Raw genomic sequence first — 20968 nt, 5'->3', positions numbered from 1 at the left:
GTCTCCGGCGCCCCATCAGCCTCCGCGACAACTCTGCAGAGCTGATTGGACAACTGCGGCCCGGAAGTGTCTGCCTGCGCTGCCTGGTTGCTAGGTTACCAAAGCCGCGGGAAGCTGGCTGGTCTGGGAAAAGATGAGTTAGAGGCAAGGTAACCCTGGAGCCTGGCAGGTAGGACCGGCTATTTAAAACGTTTGCTTCAAACTGTGCTATTCGACCCATTAGCGGGACGTGAAATCAGTTTAGGAGGTCGCGAAATAGATAACCACAGCAAAGAAAATATCTTATTATTATCACACAAATTAAGTATTGCTTCCTTAAACTGTTAAATGATATTTACATCAAAATTTACACAGACTAGGTCATTTTCGTGTCAAAGGAGACATTCCAACAATGTATTTGTCAAAATACATTGGTCAAAAAAGTAGGAAAAACACTGATTTGAAATATGCAATGTTGGAAGATTGGCTCAAGCACTAAAAGCAGATCTTTCCTGACAGACCTTTCTTTGTGTTTCCATGTTCTGTGTTTTAAGCATAGACATCATGTTTATAAAATGAGATCTTTAGTCCAGTTGTGAATAAAAAAGGAAGTTATTTTTTAAAATCAAATATACACATACATGATTGTTGGCTTTCAAAATGGTCACTCTTGGAAGCTGTTAGCCCCGAAACATTTTGGAATTACCTTCAAAGCCAGTTTCTGGGTCATAAAAGGAAAAAGTTATTTCTTAATATTTAAATTTCACTTCTGCTTTTGTTGTATTCTATTTGTTTTGTTGTTGTATTTTGTTCTCTCCCCCCCCCCCAATAAAATCTGGCTTATTTTGAAGCCACCTTATTCATCAGTGGTATCTTGAAATGACTTTTGGCTTTCCCAAAAAAACCACAATCTTCATAATAAAAGTGATGATTTATTACTAGTAAGGAAAATACACACACACGTATAATGTTCTCAGTACGTGTGGGAAAATGCATCTAAGGAAGTTAGATAACTTTAACTATTAGCCACCATTAGGCCTAGTATTTGTCATGTGACCTTCCCCAAAAGACCAGCATTCACTCTGTCGCTAATACCTATGACACAGAAGGTGTATGTTATGAAAACTGTTCCCTAAATTTTCAGTTAGAGTAGTAATCACTTTTACATTACTATGACTACTTAAATGCTGCTCACATTTGAGTCATGTACCGTGCCACAATTTTTATCTTTCTCTTATTTGAGTAAGTGTCTTCTTTGCTTCTTTAGTTATCATGTGCTATCATTTAAAAAATCCTCAATCCTTCCTCAGAACTATGAATCTCCTTTCAATATATTTAACACATTTACTATGGGCCAGGTTCTCCTCCAAGTGGTTTTAATCCGCACAGTAGCCCTTTGAAGTAGATACTGTTATCCCCCATTTATAGATGAGGAAATTTAGGAAAAGAGAGATCCAATAAGAACTTGTATTAGGATCCAGGCATCTGTGTTCTTTTTCTTTTCTTATTTTTTTAGGAAAATATTTTATTTTATTTATTTATTTTTATTGAGGCACAACTGACATGTAACATTAGTTTCAGGTGTACAACATAATGATTCAATATTTGTATATATTGCAAAATGATCACCACAATAAGTCTGGTTAACATCTGTCACCACACATAGTTAAAACTTCTTTTCCTTGTGATGAGAACTTTTAAGATCTGCTCTCTTAGCAACTTTCAAATATACAATACAGTATTATTAACTATATTCACAATGCTGTACATTACAGCCCCATGACTTATTTATTTTATAGCTGGAAGTTTGTACCTTTGAACACCCTCCACCCATTTTGCTCACCCCCTGCCTCTGGCAACCACCAATCTGGTCTCTGTATCTATGAGTTTGGCTTTTTTTTTTTTTAAGATTCCACACATAAGTGAGATCATATGATCATACGGTATTTGTCTTTCTCTGTCTGACTTATCACTTACTATAACGGTCTCAAGTTCCATCCATGTTATTGCACATGGCAAGATGTCATTCTTTTTTGTGGCTGAATAATATTCCATTGTGTGTGTGTGTGTGTGTGTGTGTGTGTGTATATGTGTATATATATATATATATATATATATATATATATATATATATATATATGTATCTCGCAACTTCTTTATCCATTAATCCATTGATGGTTGCTTAGGTTGTTTTCATATCTTGGCTATTATAAATAATGCTACAGTGAACATGGGGGTGCATATATCTTTTTGAATTAGTATTTTCATTTTCTTCAGATAAAACCCAGAAGTGGGGGCTTCCCTGGTGGCGCAGTGGTTGAGAGACCGCCTGCCGATGCAGGGGACACGGGTTCGTGCCCCGGTCTGGGAAGATCCCACATGCCGCGGAGCGGCTGGGCCCGTGAGCCATAGCCGCCGGGCCTGCGCTTCTGGAGCCTGTGCTCCTCAACGGGAGAGGCCACAACAGTGAGAAGCCCGCGTACTGCAAAACAAAACAAAACAAAACAAAACAAAACAAAACCCAGAAGTGGAATTGGTAGATCATATGATAGTTCTATTTTTAATTTTTTAGGAACCTTCATACTGTTTTCCATAATGGCTCACCAATTTACATTTCCACCAAGAGTTTACAAGTGTTCTCTTTTCTCTATATGCTGGCCAATACTTATTTCTTGTCTTTTTTTTTTTTTTTTTTTTTTTTTGCGGTACACGGGCCTCTCACTGTTGTGGCCTCTCCCGTTGTGGAGCACAGGCTCCGGACGCGCAGGCTCGGCGGCCATGGCTCACGGGCCCAGCCGCTCCGCGGCATGTGGGATCTTCCCGGACAGGGCACGAACCCGTGTCCCCTGCATCGGCAGGCGGACTCTCAACCACTGCGCCACCAGGGAAGCCCTATTTCTTGTCTTTTTGATAATAACCATTCTAACAGGTGTGAGGTGTTATCCCATTGTGGTTTTGATTTGGATCTCCTGAGTAGTTAGTGATGTTGAGCTCCATTTCACATGCCTGTTGGCCATCTGTATGTTTTCTTTGGATAAATGTCTATTCAGATCTTATGCCCTTTTTAAAATTGGATTTTTTGGGGGGGGTTGCTACTGAATTGTATGAGTGATTTATATATTTCAGATAGTTACTCTTATTAGATATATGATTTGCAAATATTTTCTCCCATTTGGTAGGTTGCCATTTTATTTTATTGATGGTTTCCTTTGCTGTGCAGAAGACTTTTTAGTTTGATGTAGTCCCACTGGTTTATTTTTGTTTTTGTTGCCTCGGGCATCCGTGTTCTTAACCACTATATTATATGATCTCTCCTTAAGGGAGTAAACCAAGATTGAAGAGAATATGCACTCTATTAAGCTGGAAGAGGGAAAGAGAGATCTCAGGCTTAGTGGATTGTATATCCTCTTATTTCCTGGTTTACTTCTTTCTTTGGGCAGAGCACATACTTCAGCAGCTTCCTGAGAGAGTTCATAAGATGGACATTTTAGAGACCTTGGATATCTGAAAATGTCTTTAGTCTTCCCCCACACTTACTTAGTAGTTGCTCCCCTGTTGTGCTGATCGAATTCCCCAGAAATAATCTTCTCCCTGAAGGATTTAAGCTTGGTTACCAGTTTTAGTGGGGAAAGAGAGTGTGAGTTTCATCATTCAATTTCATCATTCACATGATGCCCTTCTTTTCTATATAGAGCCTCTGATCTCATCTGTACCCATTGTCCCTAAGTCGTGCTCTCTCCAGAGAATAAACCTTCAATCTTCTGCTATAATGAGGGAGAGATAGGTTTCTTGTACTGGAAGGAAAGAGCCTTAAGTGCATGTCTTCAGTGCTTTATAAATTGATGTTCAATCAACTCTGTTTTCACTTCCTTCCCCAGCAGAAGATATTGAGGCCTCTTAAGCCTTTGAGGACTTATTTGGTGCATATAAGGTTGCTTCTTAGCTTTTTTCACTGTTAATTCAGAATCCTCTTGGATTCACAAGGGAAACGATCACCTACCCATCTCATTCCTGCTTGCAAAGTTTTATTGCTGTTGTCTCCTACCCTATCATCTTCATTCTTGTCAGAAATCGTTTGAAAGTTCCCTTTCTGATATTTTATTTGGATTTCTGAAAGGAGTGAAAATAACTACAGTTCAAACTGTCACCTTAAACTGGAAGTCAAAATAACCTGTTGACCTGTCTTCATGTGCATACTCTTGCCACAGTCTAATCCATTCTCCAGACCTCAGCTGGAGTAATCTTTTGAAATGCAAGTGTAGTATGTCACCTCTCTGTTGAAAATAGTTCATTGGTTTTCCACTGGAAAGCTCAAAGTCTTTAACATGAACCGTAACCCCCAGCAGGGTCTGACTTCTTCCTGCAGCCTTTCATTGTCCTGTGCACTCTGCCCACACTGGTCTTCTTTCAGTTCTCTGATTGCCACTGAGCCTGTGTACTGCTCTGCCTGCACCACCTCTCCTCCCTTCCCCTTCCCAGCAATTTCCCTTTACCTTGTTAATTCTTCCTTTCCTTCCAGCTCATCTGTCACTTCTCTTCCTGACTTCCATGAGCAGGCCAGGCCCTCCTATGAAATACTGTCAGAGGAACATGTATTTCCCTTTTACAGCTCTTAGCCCTGTCGTAAATTTACATTTAGTTGAATAATTCTTTCACTAATTTTCTCTCTTCTCCTGAACTATAGTCTTCACGAGAGTAAATACCATGTCCATTTTTATTCACCATTGTCTCCTGGAGTTGTGTGTAATACATTATAAACATTTAATACACATTTGTTGAAATGGAAAAGATCAAAACTTGCTTCATTCCCTCATTCTCTAGTTTATTGTCATCTTCCGAACTCTACGGGGAGCTCAATGCTCTCTTCCCTCATTTCATCCCTGGGAAGGGAACAGAGGACCAATGTGGGTTAGACCTAGACCACGAGGCAGAGTCTGGCCATAGTCCTTTCAGACAGAATTGTTTGGTGTCCACATGGCATGGTGTCAAGCAGAGTACAATGCACCAATTATCGATCCTGGGGAAAACTCCAAACACTTCTGCCTATTGCATCTTGATATTGATTGGAGTTTCAAAAAAAGAAAAAAAAGAAAAAATACAATGCAGTCAAGCCCTGGATGGGACAGCACTTAACTTACATAGAGAAGAGGCACAGCAAGCTCAGCGTCAACAGTGGGCATCGGCACCCCATAGCTAGAGGGTCTCTCCCTGCTGCTGGTACAGGGTAATTAGCCTAGGCGCTGCACCCATTAATGCTGCAGTGAAAGGAACCCTGTTCCCTCACCTTAGAGGACAGTCATAACAGTGGGGTTGGTCAGGTACCATATGAGGCACATGCTTTAAGCAGAGACAAAAGAGTACTCATTGAGATTGAAACAAGGAAACATATTCCCACACAAGGTAATAAACCAAGCACAGTCTGTGTGGGCTCCTTAACCCTTGGTAAGGAAGTGTTCCAGACCCAAGGTTCATTCTTATGCAGCTGAGTGAGGGCTCCATGAGACTGCTTTTTCCAATGCAAGGTCTTCTGGATTCTCTCTCTCTCTCTCTTTTTTTTTTTTTCGTTTTCTCCTTTTGTTCTCTCTTCAGAATTTCTCTGTAGATTCTTAGGTCTTCCTCTTGCTTCTTCCTTTTGTTTTATGTTCCTGGGACTGGATGGAACACAGGGAAAGGAAGCCTAAGCAGAAGGAGACATCCTGTTTCACACATGGTCCTGCCTGTTCACTAGAAATAGGTTCTACAGTGAGATTTGGGGGTCATAGCTTCATCACTGAAACCCAGAGATTTTATCCAGTACCCTTCCTGCATGCCTCCTTTTTGTTAACTATAGCATCCATAGAATATTCAGGATCTCAGTCTCCTCCATATTTCTACCATGGAGACAAGACTCTCATTTACATCAGGCAAGAAGTTATCCAAGTTAGAATACTGGGGTCCTGTTCAATTCTAATTGACCACACATCATTCATTTGTTGATTCTGTTAAGTCTTTCGGATCTGACTTCTGTTACACACAACTGAGCAACTTCCTTTATTTAATAAGTAGTATCCATACAGTGCTCCAGTGATTCCTGGAGGTTTTGTAGGTGAGCCCCTGAGAACCACTGCAGAGGACAAACTGGAAAGGAGCATACAGGCCACCAGAGAGACATGTAAGATTTTCATGTTATATGCTTTTCCTGGTGCTTTACTATGGGTCTTTAATGTTTATATATAAAGACGATTTTATCCACACAACTCTACTATCGTTATCTTCATTTGATGGGTGAAGAAACTGAAGTTCTTCAACTAAAATGATACTTCAACTAAAATGATACAGCTAGCAAGTGGCAGAATTAGGCTTGGAACTATGGTATTCTGATTTCTGAGCCTACTTTCTTGATTTCTAAGTTATACAGTTGGCCCTTCATATCCGTGGGTTTCACATTTGTGGATTCAACCAACTGCAGTTTGAAAATATTTGGGAAAAAATTCCAGAGATTTCCCAAAAGCAAAACTTTAATTTGCCACATACTGGCAACTATTTACATAGCATTTATACTGTACTAGGTATTATAAGTAATCTAGAGATGATTTAAAGTATACAGAAGCATGTGCATAGGTTATATGCAAAAACTATGACATTTTATATAAGGGACTTGAGTATCCCTGTATTTTGGTATCTGAAGGGGTCCTGGAACTAGTCCCCCTGAGGATACCGAGGGACAACTGTAATGGAGTTTACTGTGTGTTAGGGACTGTTCTAAATGCTTTACAAGCATTATTTCATTTAGTCCTCATAATGGCCCTGCATGGTGGGTACTGTTAACTTCCTCTACAAATGGAGAAGTTTAAGGATAAGGAATTTGTCCATAGTCATGAAGTGGAAGAGCTGGGATTTATACTTGAATCTGGCTGATCCAAGAGCCCACGGTCCTAATTCCTATGCTCTACATGTCCTCCTGTATGATCCCATACTGGCTGCACATGTGGGCTTGTCTCTTCTGCTACAGTATGAGCTTCTTGAGGAAAGAGGACCGTGATTTCTTCAGCTTTGTCTTTCAGGAGCCTTAGCAAGGTTCTGGACACACAGTCCATGCTCAATAAATACCAGCTGAATTGAATGGAAGTCAGGGTTTGCAAGAGGGTCCTTGGAGTTTAGAAGATGGAGGAACTCTGAGACCAAGTGATGAAAGGCTGTTCTTGTGGATGTTGAAGACCTAGGAAGGACAGCTGAAAACTGTCTGATACAAAAATCATGCAGGAGGGTAAGTAGTGCTGTAGTTGTGGTAACATGCCTAGTAAAGTTGACTAATTGCCCAGGCAGAGCCAAAGAATGGTCATGGCTCGGTGTGGTTACCATGTTTCAGGGTATAGTCTTCTGTTTTGCTGTTCCAGAACTTTCTTTCTGTTTTCTAAAACGATTATGTTTTCGTGTTGACACACTAAAGGCTCAAGAAACTGTTCAATAGCCAGAATACCATATAGGTAAACTCAATTACCTTGACTGGAATTTTCTTCTTTTGATTGTAATGGTGTAGTCATCAGAGAAAGGCAGAAGGCAGACTAGAAAAAAACAGCCATTCACTATATTGTTCTGTTCGGAGAAAATCTATGTGACTAGAAGGGGGATGGTCATCTTCGAAAAACAAGGGCAGCTGGCAATATCTGTCTAAGCCTCTCCAAGGGAAGGAGTCTGATCTAAGCACACTTGCTCAGATGAGCGTTATAGTAAGTGCTCATTAAATGACAGCTGTATTTTTGTTAAGATGGGTTAGATGGGTTTCTTAGGTACCCTTAACTGAAAAACAGTTTTTGACATTAGATAACTCATGTTCTATTTTCATGCTTAGCAAACAACCCTCTCATCATTTGACTTCATATAGAGAGTGTTTACAGCCATAAAGTGCTGGTCAGCCTGAGTTGATCTCAGTTTCACTTTACTAGTGTTTCTTCTTGTGAATTAATATTGACAATATTGACATTTTGGAGCATTGTTTCTGTGTGCTTGTTTACATGGAGTCTGCCTCAGAAGATAGCATACTTTCCCTGTATAATTCAGAGCAGTGTTCTCTGGAAGCAAACAACTAGGGTTCAATTCCTGGTTAATACTATCTCTGTAACCTTGGGCAAGCTATGCAATCCTTTATGCCTCAGTTTCTCTTATTTGTAAAATAGGAAAAATAATAGTATCTACCTCTAAAAGTAGTTGTAAGAATAAAATGAGATAATACACCGGGGCTGGCACATAATAAACTCTCAATAGATGTTAGTTTTAAAATTCAGGTTCTTGAGCTTGCTAGGCTAGGACCAAACTGGAGTTTTGGAAATAATCAAGGTAAATGCTGCCTAGTCATTGAGCCTAGCTCCCTGAGGTGACATCTGCTGCTTGTCTATGGGATCACCTTGACATTTGAAACAAGTCACTAATACTTATGTAGTCTCAGATATTTACATATATTTGCTCATTCAACATTTCTGGCAACCTTAAGAGGCAGGTGCTAATATTATCCCCATTTTACAGATGAGGAAACTGAGGCATAGAGAGGCTAAGTAATTTGCCCAAGTGAGTAAATGGTGGCTCACTCAGAGAACCACCTTTTATTCACTTGTTAAACTACCTCTTCTTTCTCAAAGAGAATGGGTATTTTGCAGGGAGAGAGATATTGAAAACTCATTTTTTTTCTCTCATATGTAACAATGCTTTAAAGTAATAGTTTCTTAGTGAGCCTTGAATCCACCCATAAATGTATCCTGTAATTATAAAACGTGGTGGGCTGCTTTGTTACTTGCAAATAATAAAACACAAGGTTGTTCACCAGTTCTTACAAAGCAGGCACCACAGAACGTGCCTGTAACTGTGCTTTTCGCTTCCCAATTTGCAAAATTGGCTTATGTGTTCTGTTTCAAAAAACCCAAAGGTAGGAAGAACTGTATAAAGACATTTACAGACTTCATAAATGTCTCTAAAGTTGAATATGTATGCACTTATTAAGCCCCTTGGATGTTGGCACTGTACCTGGAACATCTAAGGCAGCAACACTAACATTTTTCTGGTCTTTTAAAAGTATTTACAAAGAGGCTTTCGTTAGATGCTTAGAACACATAACTGCAGCGCTGAAAAGATGAAGAAATCGCAAAATTTTCTCCGGTTTTGCGTCTCTTTTCTTAACTCCTGGGAATCACGAACGTTTGTCCAGTGTATTTGGGCTGTTATTTACTGAAGCCTCTCACCGCAGCAACGGGTTAACCCCGAACTTTGTTTGTCTCGGAAGCTCTCTCCTGTCCCTTGTTGAGGTTCCCGGCTTGGTTGGAATCTGAGCATGCGCAGGAGCTCAGCAACTCCAGGGCGAGCGAGCGCGCTTGTGGGAGCCACCTCCCTTCCCTGGACGACGGGAAGTAGGTGAGCGTCTGGGCGCGTGCGCAAACGTGGCCGGGGCGCCGGGGTGGTGGGTTACGCCTGGAGAGCGCATGGGCAGACAAACTGTACGTCCGTTTGTCCGGAGCAGAGGGGAGAGTGGGCGCCATCTTCTTCTAAGCTCACTGAGGGGTCTGCCTGTTTTGGGGAGGCTGCTGCGACGAGGAGTGCCCCCCGCCACCAGCCTTGTGGTTCCGACTCGGCAGCAGCGGTGTGTGTTTATTGCCAAGTGCGAAGCAGTAACCCCTGGGGCGCCGGGGGCTGGGAGGGGTTGGCGGCCGGGACGGAAGCACAGGGAAAGGCGGGGCCGCGCCAGGAACTAGCGTAGCTTCTGTCGTTAGGGCACCCTCTTTCCTTGCTATATACCGACTCCCCCGTCCATGTGGTGGTGTGTGTGCACTTGCCAGTCTGCTTGAGAGTGAAGATCTCGAAGGATTGCATAGGTATTTTTTTTTTCTTTGCTATGTCATCGTAGTCAGCGGTGGCAGAAAAGCGCTGAAGGCCTGGCTCATTAGGCTTGAGGGGAGCTTAAGTGTTTCAGGTAGATTTGGGGACAGTTCACGCTTTGGCGAGTTAGGGCGGAACGTTTGCCCTTGGGACGGTGTAACGGAAAGGCATGGAGGTTGGGCGGTCCAGGTTAATATGAAGGCTGATTTTTGGCTGAAGGTCTGGCTACAGCATCGGATCCCACGTAGCAACTTTGGCCTGGTGCGAAAGAAGGAAGCTCTGACCCCTGGGAGTATGGACAAAGGCTTTGGGCTATAGAAGCAATGCCTTCGGATGATCCGTTTGAGGATGACGGATGTTATGGGAATTCCTGTGCCGTGTGGATTCATCTTCATTTACGGTTCCTACTGGGGACTTGGCTCTATGTCGTCATGCCTTTAGTTTTTTATTTTAACCGTCTACATTATAAAAGGATAAAAGGCAGATCGTCATAAAGAATCATTGTGGACTGGGGTAGATTATTTTCTGCAGGGGAAACTCTTGCGTATGTGCTTCATCCTAACTTTAGGTTTTAAGAAATAGTGGCAGTGTGTTCTCCCCCTCACCATGTCTGGAAAATGACTTGCTCTTCTCTAGTTAAAATAAATGGATCTGAAATAATACCATTTAAATTTAGCCTTCCTCCCTTTTCCCTTTCAGTCTTGATGAGAAGAATGCACATTTCGCGGGTTTTTTTGGTGATAATGATGATTAAGTGGGATGAATCGTTGGATAAAATTAGGAAAATTATTTAAAATGAGCTTGTTAATTTCAGCGACTTGCCCTTAAATGAGCTCTTAAGGACCCACTTCCTTCTTTTCATAGGTTAGAAGTTGTAACAGATCACTGTCTTCAAACCAACACAGCCACAAAAATACTTTTGTTGCATTCGTAAGTAGAAAAATTTTAAGTGTAGAGTATTTTAGGGTATTTCTGTGTTTTCCTTTTTTTGTGTAATATTCTAAGAATAGAATTTCTGGGGAATTTGCTTAAGGAAATAACATGGGAACCACAGGAAAGATGCTCATTTTCAGAGCTGGTTTCTTACAGGTGGTCTCCTAGGTGTGTTTTTTAGAGGGATAAATGGTACATTACCTTTCTATCTCAAGGGCAGAAAAGTTTAAGCAATAGTTACATTTGTGGCAAATTAGAAGAAACATTTTATATATTCTACTTGAATTGCAATTCACGAATTTGTACTTGTGGAACTACTTAGAATATTGTTTACAAATTAGGGAGGATAAATTATAGGACTTTTTTTTTTTTTTTTTTTTTTTTTTTGCGGTACGCGGGCCTCTCACTGTTGTGGCCTCTCCCGTTGCGGAGCACAGGCTCCGGGCGCGCAGGCTCAGCGGCCATGGCTCACGGGCCCAGCCGCTCCGCGGCATGTGGGATCTTCCTGGACCAGGGCACGAACCCGCGTCCCCTGCATCGGCAGGCGGGCTCTCAACCACTGCGCCACTAGGGAAGCCCCTATAAGACTTTTTTTTTTTTATTTGGCATTAATTATTCCGTGAAATGTTCTCAGCTTTTTCTGTAGATATATTTCTGTTCCCTTTTGAATTTTTAAAGAAGTTTAGGAGGGACAAAATGATGTTTATTACACTGCTTTCTAAAATATTTTAAAAGCAAAAAAGGAGCTAAGTCATTTTGCATAGGAAGGAGTCTTGGAACAGTAATGTGGACAACTATTTCAGAAGCCATTTGTAGTTTTTGTTATAATGTTGGTGTGGATGTTGGTTTGTTGAAGAAACTAAGCTTATACACGTTTTTTGGCGGGGGTGGGGTGGGGGTGGGGTTGGGGAGACAGTGCAGATATTTTCTAATAGACTATTTTTTAGAACGGTTTTTTAGTTTCACAGTAATATTTAGTGGAAGGTACAAAGATTTCCCATATGTCCTCTGCCCCTCCCCCCATATACCATGCAAATATTTTATAGTAAAACTAATTAATATTTTTAATATCAGTTTGGCATTGATAATTCAGATGTGTAAAATGTGCCAGTTAATTTCTTGCTATCCTTGTTAGTTTAGCTTGTAGTTTAAAAAGTAATCTTTGGACATTTTTCAAAGGAAAATAAGCCTTGCAGACCTCAAAGAACATGTTTTCAGACACCACTTTTGTGGATGAGTGGTACTTAGGTGTAAGTACTGAATTAAAACCTTTATTTGCACACTAAAAACATAAACTTATAATCATTAATTTAGCAGGTCTTAAAAACTTACTTGGTTTAGACTACTTTGTTTGGGTACCTCTGAAAGTATTACATGTAATTTCCTTAAGGAATATTAAATTGAGATTTTTCAGTTGTTAATACTGATGTCCCCAAACATTCCAAACTAATATATTCTTTTTTTTTTTTTTTTTTTTTCCCGGTACGTGGGCCTCTCACTGTTGTGGCCTCTCCCATTGCGGAGCACAGGCTCCAGACGCGCAGGCTCAGCGGCCATGGCTCACAGGCCCAGCCGCTCCACCGCATGTGGGATCCTCCCGGACCGGGGCACGAACCCGTGTCCCCTGTATCGGCAGGTGGACTCTCAACCACTGCGCCACCAGGGAAGCCCCAAACTAATATATTCTTACTATATTTTTACCTTTCTACATTGTCATTTGGGTTTCCTCGGTAGAATGCAGGATAGTTGTTTGAAATGGAATAAACTTATTAGCATAATAAGATTCTGTGTTTATCTGAATATTTTCTTTCTGGCTTAAGATGAATTTTAATAGTTTTTTAGGAGTTTAAGATAAGGAGTAGCAATAGGTGAGTATAAGAGTAGTAGTAATTGAGATTTTAGATTTTAGGGATATTTTATTATTTGTCTTAATTATAGTGGAATCAGGAAATTTGGTTCCATGTTTAGAAATGTGAGATGTATATGTAGAACGTAAAATTGTGTCCAAATGGTAGCCATTGGTCTTGGATTTATTGCTTTAAAAATTGGTTTTTGAATTTGAAACATTCGTGTTCATTGTATCATTCATTAATTTGATTTGGTCTTATGTTTTGAAAGGGAGGAGATTTGCAGGAGAGTTGGACATAATGAATTAGATGTTGGTCTTTTCATAGGTGGAAATGAATAGAAGGTGTTTTGGGAATTTTGGGTGTTAAATTGTCATTTTACTTGTAGAACAGTTTTTTTTTTAAGTGGATATAAAATTCATATACAGTGAAATGCACAGACCTTAAGGATAGAATTCATTTAGCCTTGATAAGTTTATACAACCATATAACCAACACTCCAATCAAAATATATAACATGTCCATCACCTTTTTCCTCGTGTCACTTCCACTCAAGGACCGATTGTTAAATTTTCAGGTTTTTTGTTTCTAAATAATTTGCCGATGTCTACTTGGAATCTGTACCTTCTTTCTGCTGAAGGATGATTAATTTCCCCTTGGAACAAAGATAACCATTTTGTAATGCCCTTAGTTGTGCTTCCTTATACTGCTTCACTTTTAATAGGTAATTCTGAAGTGAATATCCTAATCTGGCGTTGTTTAAGATCAATTGCAGGGTCCAAGGATTAATTATATTTCATTTTCTTTCCACAGTTAAGTTGCTTTTACAGAATTAACAGGTCTCCAAGAAATAAAAAAAGGTAAGATACCCAGAGCTTAAGGCGTTTCACAGAAGCTTGACAAAAAAAAAAAAGCAAAGTAGAATAGTACATCTAGGTACATATGGCTTCTGTACTTTATGTCTGGTCAGTGATGCAATAGTGGTAAGCAGTTTATTATCATGAGCAGCAATTATATACTGACCATAGATGTCTTTTCTAAGTATGTAAAATTCGTTGTGGTTGGTAAAATTCTTTAATCACCAAAGCTCTCTCCCATGTTTCAGTAGAAGATACGTCTGAAAATTGTTTGGTCTTGTGAAGTAGCACTTGGCAGACTTACAAAGAAGATGTGATGTTTTTGATGCTCATACTGTATAGGTTAGGTGATAGGAAATGTTTCTTCAAAGTAGCTGGTTTATTTATTTGTATGTTTAGTTGGGAGAAAGTTTATTCCTTTTTTTTTCTTAAGAATTAGATGCAGTCAATATCTTTGTGAACTCATGTCTTATTTTCATTTATAAATGCTGAAGAAGGTAGGAACCAAGTAACTATTAAGCTTAGTTTGGGATTAGGTACTTCAAAAATAAGACTTGCTATTATGTGTACCTTTCTGTCTGCAGGTCATTATTGCTGTGGTTTGAGCTCAGCATGGCTGTAGTCATCCGTTTACTGGGGCTTCCTTTTATTGCGGGGCCTGTGGATATTCGTCACTTCTTCACGGGATTGACTATTCCTGATGGAGGAGTGCATATAATTGGAGGGGAAGTTGGGGAGGCTTTTATTATTTTTGCAACAGATGAAGATGCAAGACGTGCCGTAAGTCGTTCAGGAGGGTTTATCAAGGATTCATCTGTAGAGCTTTTTCTTAGTAGTAAGGCAGAAATGCAGAAGACTATAGAAATGAAAAGAACTGATCGCATGGGACGAGAGAGACCAGGATCTGGGGCACCAGGGGTTGGCAGCTTATCTAATTTTGTTGAGGCTACTAAAGAAGAAGCAAGTAATTCTGGATATGGCTCTCCGATTAATCAAGATGCTGGGTTTCATACTAATGGTACAGGACAAGGTGATTTAAGGCCAAGAAAGACACGGCCATTGAAGGCAGAGAATCCTTACTTGTTTCTACGAGGCTTGCCTTACTTAGTAAACGAAGATGATGTACGTGTCTTTTTCTCTGGCTTGTGTGTGGATGGAGTAATTTTCTTAAAGCATCATGATGGCCGAAATAATGGTGATGCCATAGTAAAATTTGCTTCATGTATTGATGCTTCAGGAGGTCTTAAATGTCATAGAAGTTTTATGGGTTCAAGATTTATTGAAGTAATGCAAGGCTCGGAACAACAGTGGATTGAGTTTGGAGGTAATGCAGTTAAGGAGGGTGACATTTCTATGAGGACTGAAGAACATTCTCCACCAAGAGGAATTAACGATAGACATTTTTGGAAACGATCTCATTCAAAGTCTCCCAGAAGAACACGTTCTCGTTCTCCTCTTGGATTTTATGTTCACTTAAAAAATCTGTCCCTAAGTATTAACAAAAAAGATTTGAGAAATTTCTTTAGAGATACTGATCTGACTAATGAACAGATTAGGTTTTTATATAAGGATGAAAGAAGAACAAGATATGCCTTTGTGATGTTCAAGACTCTGAAAGACTATAACACTGCTCTGGGTTTACATAAGACTGTTTTACAGTATCGTCCAGTTCATATTGATCCAGTTTCTAGAAAACAGATGCTGAAGTTCATTGAATGTTATGAAAAGAAAAGACCAGCATCAACAGAGAAAGAGAGGCTTGGACATGTTTCACAAAAATACTCTCAAGAAGGCTATTCTGGCCAGAAACTGTGCATATATATAAGAAATTTTCCATTTGATGTTACAAAAGTTGAAGTGCAGAAGTTCTTTGCAGACTTTTCTCTTGCTGAGGATGACATTTACTTGCTTTATGATGACAAGGGAGTTGGTCTAGGAGAAGCATTGGTGAAATTCAGATCAGAAGAACAGGCCATGAAAGCTGAACGTTTAAACCGACGAAGATTCTTGGGGACAGAGGTATTGTTAAGGCTCATATCTGAGGTACAAATGCGGGAGTTTGGTGTAAATTTTTCTTCAATGTCCAGTGAGAGAATGCATGACCATTCACAGTCATGTGATAGAGATGATCATTCCCATTCATTTGACTCAAATGATCTACCATTCTACTCGGTTGGCCCTTCTGAAAACTTTAGGCATCAGCAAGAGGACTTGAGGCAACTGGACAATTTCAAGCATCCCCAGGGGGATTTCCGACCTCCTGAAAGGCGCCCTCCAGAAGACTTTAGGCATTCCCCGGAGGATTTCAGGCACTCCCCTGAAGACTTCAGGCGCCTTCGGGAGGAACACTTCAGGCGGCCTCCTGAGGAGGACTTCAGACGCCCTTGGGAAGAGGACTTCAGACACTCTCCGGAGGAGGATTTCAGGCACTCTCGGGAGGAGGACTGGAGGCGGCCACCTGAGGAGGATTTCAGGCGGCCTCCCAAGGAAGACTTCAGGAGACCCCCTGAGGAGGACTGGAGGCGGCCCCCCCAGGGAGACTTCAGGAGGCCACCTGAGGAGGATTGGAGACGGCCTCCTGAGGAGGACTTCAGACGGCTTCCCCCGGGGGAATGGAGGCGGCCACCTGAGGAAGACTTCAGGCGGCCCCCTGAGGAGGATTTCAGGCGACTTCCAGAGGAAGACTTCCGGCGACCTCCTGAGGAGGACTTCAGGCGGCCCCACGAGGAGGACTTCAGGCGGTCTCCTGAGGAGGATTTCCGGCGTTCTCCTGAGAAGGACTTCAGGCGGCCACCTGCGGAACACTTCCGGCGGCCCCCCCCAGAGCATTTCCGGAGGCCGCCCCCGGAGCACTTCCGGCGGCCACCTCAGGAGCATTTCCGGCGGCCGCCCCCAGAGCATTTCAGACGGCCACCCCAGGAGCATTTCAGACGGCCGCCTCAGGAACATTTCAGGCGGCCATCCCAGGAGCATTTCAGGCGCCCTCGAGAGGAAGATTTTAGGCACCCACTGGATGAAGATTTCAGGGGCCCTCCGGATGAAGACTTTAGGCACCCTCCTGATGAGGACTTCAGGAGTCCCCAGGAGGAAGATTTTAGAAGCCCTTCTGATGAGGACTTCAGGCGGCTCCCGGAGGAAGACCTCAGGGAAGCTCCAGAGGAGGACCCTAGACTTACTGACAGTTTTAGAGTTCCTGGTGAGGAGTTTAGGAGCCCCCCTGATGATTTTAGAAGTCATCGCCCTTTTGTGAATTTTGGTCGCCCAGAAGGTGGCAAGTTTGATTTTGGAAAGCGTAATATGGGAAGTTTTCCTGAGGGGAGATTTATGCCTGATCCAAAATTAAATTGTAATTCAGGTAGAGTAACACCCATTAAGATAATGAATCTTCCATTTAAAGCTAATGTTAATGAAATTCTAGACTTTTTCCATGGTTACAGAATCATACCTGATTCAGTTTCAATACAGTATAACGAGCAAGGATTACCTACAGGGGAAGCCATTGTTGCCATGATAAACTACAATGAAGCTATGGCTGCTATTAAAGATCTGAATGATAGGCCAGTTGGCCCCCGCAAAGTTAAGTTAATTTTGCTCTAGAGAGCATTTCTAAATTCAGAATTACCTCCCCACAGTATTGATGCAGTAAAATGCACTTTTTTGTGTTTATTTTTTACTAATGAAAAGAAACATTTTAATTTTGACCTGTGAATAGAACAAATGTAAATAGTAGAATGTGAATCTGGTTTTCTTTTGCTTGCAAATTGCCGTTCACTTTTTCTAACTTAAAAATATATATGGCTTTTTTTTTTTGACCAGTGGGGGAGAGAACTAATTCCCTGAGTGCATTAATTTTTGTTGATGTCATGGGTAAACGTCAAGACTTGTATAGTAGAACTGTATTTGGGGAAGATAAGTTTTATATTCACTTTTGTTTCCATTCTGTAGTCTGCATCTTTTTACTCAAACTGTATAAGGAAATGGTCAGTGACTGATTGTTCAGGGTTAGCATTTTCATTGCTAACTGCCTGCAGAATTAATGCCCTCTTCCTTGTCTGAGATATTACTGTGTTAAGCCTCCCCTTAATAGTTCAAAATTGACAGACTGTGAACTTGAAGTTTACTTATGTAAAAAGCTTAGGAAATTCTTAAAACTTCGATGATCATAACTTTCAAGATTTTATAAAAATAAAAAAAATTGCAACTGAATAGACCAACTAACTTGTATTTGTATAAAGAGAAAAAAGAATTATAGCTTCTTTTGTGAAGGTTTCCAACAGCTGTATAAGGTAATATTTATGACAGGAGAGACCAAACATTCTGTAATAATAGTGTATTAGTGCTGTGTATAGTTCTGTGGTTTCTTCCAACATCTCATCAACCAAACTGATAAGACTTACTCAAAATACTTAAAGACAAAAAAAATAAAAAGTAATTATAAGTACAAGGGGACTTTCAGGCTAATGCTGGGAAGAATCTGATAAATGGACATAGTTTGTGTTTCTAGGAAGAATTTACTGATGATTCATATAACTTGTATTTTTAAAATTAGGTTCTCATTTCCTAATTTCAAAACTTTTTATCCAAAGACTCAATGACTAAATATAACGACTTTTGTGAGATTGAATTTTGACTTCTTTGATATTTGACATTTAGTGTAGACATTTTGCAAATACTGGATTTGGTTTTCTATACCATCATAATGTTAATGCTTACACTGGGCACTTACTATGTGCTAGGCAGTATAAGTACTTTACATGCATAATGTCAATCTTAATTATTCCCTAAGAAGCTTAAGAGTATTTAGCTCTATTTCACAAATGAGATAATGAAATTCAGAGAGTTTAAGTTACTTGCCTAAAGTCATAGCTAGTAAATCATGGAGCCAGTTTCAACCCAGACAGACTACACACTCCAGTTCATGCTCTTAATACTTTTGCCTGCTAACTTTGTTAAGTGCTGTTTTTAATTTTAGTAAGACCATGCTAAAAATATTTTCAAGAGTAAAGGATATTTTCTTACCTCCATTTTTGCTTTAAAAATAGCATTAAGAAAAGGTAAAATTTGTATGCCCAAGCATTGTTAATAAAAGACAAAGTAACTAAAACATCCAGGGTTTCTCTGGGAGACAAACATTATGTATTGGCTTCTAATTTAAAACTGTTCATCTTATGAAACATGATTTGACTTTGGTTGGCCTTTTATAGTTTACATAAAACAAAGTTAATTTTCCTTAATTCTGTGATTTAGATATTTCCCACAGTGAGCAAATAAGAATAAAGTTTGAATTTATATCAGTAGTTTAGTCATTTAATAATAGGGTATGGCAGAAGTAGAATATTTTGTCAGTATTTAGCCAGTTAGTGCTATAAGTATTTTGGATTAATCTTTAGTGATTTAAAGAAGTCTAATAAAAACCAACAGAAGTTTCTGTGTGTTTTTAATTATGTTGAGTGTCGTTCTTGCTAGTGGAATGAATAAAATGGTAAATTTGGTTCAGAAAAGCACATCAGTATGGCTCTTGAAACTAGTAAGCTTACAAGCAGCTAGGAAAATGACAGTAGGAAGAAATGATATATATATATATATTTTTTCTTTTTGCGGTATGCGGGCCTCTCACTGCTGTGGCGTCTCCCGTTGCGGAGCACAGGCTCCGGACGCGCAGGCCCAGCGGCCATGGCTCACGGGCCCAGCCGCTCCGCGGCATATGGGATCCTCCCAGATCGGGGCACGAACCCGTATCCCCTGCATCGGCAGGCGGACTCTCAACCACTGCGCCACCAGGGAGGCCCCAAGAAATGATATTTTTAACTGCTCAGAGATTATTTAGATGATTTATTTGAGGAGTATATGGGAAGACTTAAAAATGCATCTTAAATATATATCAATAAAAGCTAAGATGAAGCTTAAAGTGCAGTATCACTTAATATTGAACTGCTTCTCAATCTAGGCTGGGATGGTGGTGGTAGATAAGAAGCCATCACAATAGTAGTAAACACAGGCTTTGTATTTTGATTGTAAAATTAATGGATTGATATGAATAGTTAATTTACTCCATAATCTTTGGTTCAATATATTTTTTAACTTTATAAAGTTTATTACAGAAAGCTGGCTTCTACTGCTTGGGAGCCATTTTTGCGTATCTGTTCCCAACTCTGCCTTCAGTGATATGTCAATAACTTAAATTGGCCATGGTAGGAGTATTTACACCATGGAAATTGGTAAATGCAGAAAATCAGGGCATTTTCCACCCCAGAGAGCCAATTACCAGCACACCACCAATTTCAAACAGATAAGAGAATAGTGTACTAAATCCTCATATACCCATCGCCCAGCTTCAATAATTATCTCATAGCCAGTTTTGTTTCCTCTCCTAGATGTATCAGGTATAGTGGCATATTGGTTCTCTAGTTTAATATCCAGTGGCATTTTAATTATCTTAAAGTCAAACTTTTTTTTTTTTTTTTTTGCGGTACGCGGGCCTCTCACTGTCGTGGCCTCTCCCGTTGCGGAGCACAGGCTCCGGACACGCAGGCCCAGCAGCCATGGCTCACGGGCCTAGCCGCTCCGCGGCATGTGGGATCTTCCCGGACTGGGGCACGAACCCGTGTCCCCTGCATCAGCAGGCGGACTCTCAACCACTGCGCCACCAGGGAAGCCCAAGCCAAACACTTTTGACTCGAGGTATTCTGAAAAATATAGATCATGCCTAGAAAGTAAACTTCATCCCAACCAAGAGATAGGTAAGAATCATTGTGTTAGGAGCACACACTTACCACTTACTGAAAACACTGTCAAGAGCATTGGCTCTTGGTCCATATATCACCTATTAAGCAGTGACCCTATCACCTCCATCTTTGTATTAAATGTAAGCTAATATTTACTGAGCTGTGATACTGTGTATTTATGATGTTTAATTACATATGAATTAACTATATCATTTAGTTCCAATAACCCTAATAAACCTATTTCGGAGATAAGAAATGGACGCCTATAGCCTGTCTTTTTATAAGGAAGCTAAAAGAGGTTTTTACATTTTTAAATAGGGTTACATAAGTACCTATGTAATAGCCTTGATTTTCTCTCTCAGCTCACAAACTGTAAAAATATTTACCGTGTAACCCTTTAAGGAGTTTGCCAACCTACGTCTGGTCTAAAATTTAATTTGACATCAAAAGTATTTTGTATAATATTCCTTTTGTCCTTAGAATATTTTTTTGAAGCAGCCAAAGCATACATTTTATATCAGAATTATTTGCTGATTGCTTTATATATCATGCACTATTTTAACTTTACAAATAGGGCAACTGATGCTCAAGAGAAGTGAATTGCTATCATAAGCAGCAAGAGCAATACTAGAACTGTTTTTTTTTCTCCCAGCTACAAATACCAAGATTAAACACTGAGAAAATAAAAATGCAGTGATATCCTCAGTTTTTTAAGAATATCAAATTATTTAGGATTTTAAAATGTTTTGAATATTTTACTTAAAAACTAAGTAAATTTATCACT

At 40.1% G+C, this 20968-nt stretch overlaps 1 protein-coding gene across 4 annotated transcripts; it reads left to right on the top strand.

The window, feature by feature from the left end:
• Positions 1-9423: 9423 nt before the first annotated feature.
• RBM12B (RNA binding motif protein 12B) lies at positions 9424-20875 on the top strand. Of its 4 annotated transcripts, XM_060116581.1 has the most exons (4): positions 9424-9586; positions 10687-10752; positions 13416-13462; positions 14044-20875. In XM_060116581.1, the coding sequence occupies exon 4, from the start codon at positions 14072-14074 to the stop codon at positions 17054-17056; it is 2985 nt and encodes a 994-aa protein (XP_059972564.1). In that variant the 5' UTR covers positions 9424-9586; positions 10687-10752; positions 13416-13462; positions 14044-14071; the 3' UTR covers positions 17057-20875. The 4 variants fall into 4 exon arrangements, with proteins under 4 accessions (XP_059972564.1, XP_059972566.1, XP_059972565.1 ...); XM_060116583.1 differs by lacking the exon at positions 10687-10752; XM_060116582.1 differs by lacking the exon at positions 10687-10752 and having other exon boundaries at positions 9424-9604.
• The last annotated feature ends 93 nt before the right edge of the window (positions 20876-20968 follow it).

The sequence above is a fragment of the Mesoplodon densirostris genome, chromosome 13, assembly GCF_025265405.1.
Source record: "Mesoplodon densirostris isolate mMesDen1 chromosome 13, mMesDen1 primary haplotype, whole genome shotgun sequence".
NCBI lineage: Eukaryota > Metazoa > Chordata > Mammalia > Artiodactyla > Ziphiidae > Mesoplodon > Mesoplodon densirostris.
The sequence above is the reverse complement of the archived record's forward strand: the minus strand, read 5'-3'. Positions and strand labels throughout refer to the sequence as shown.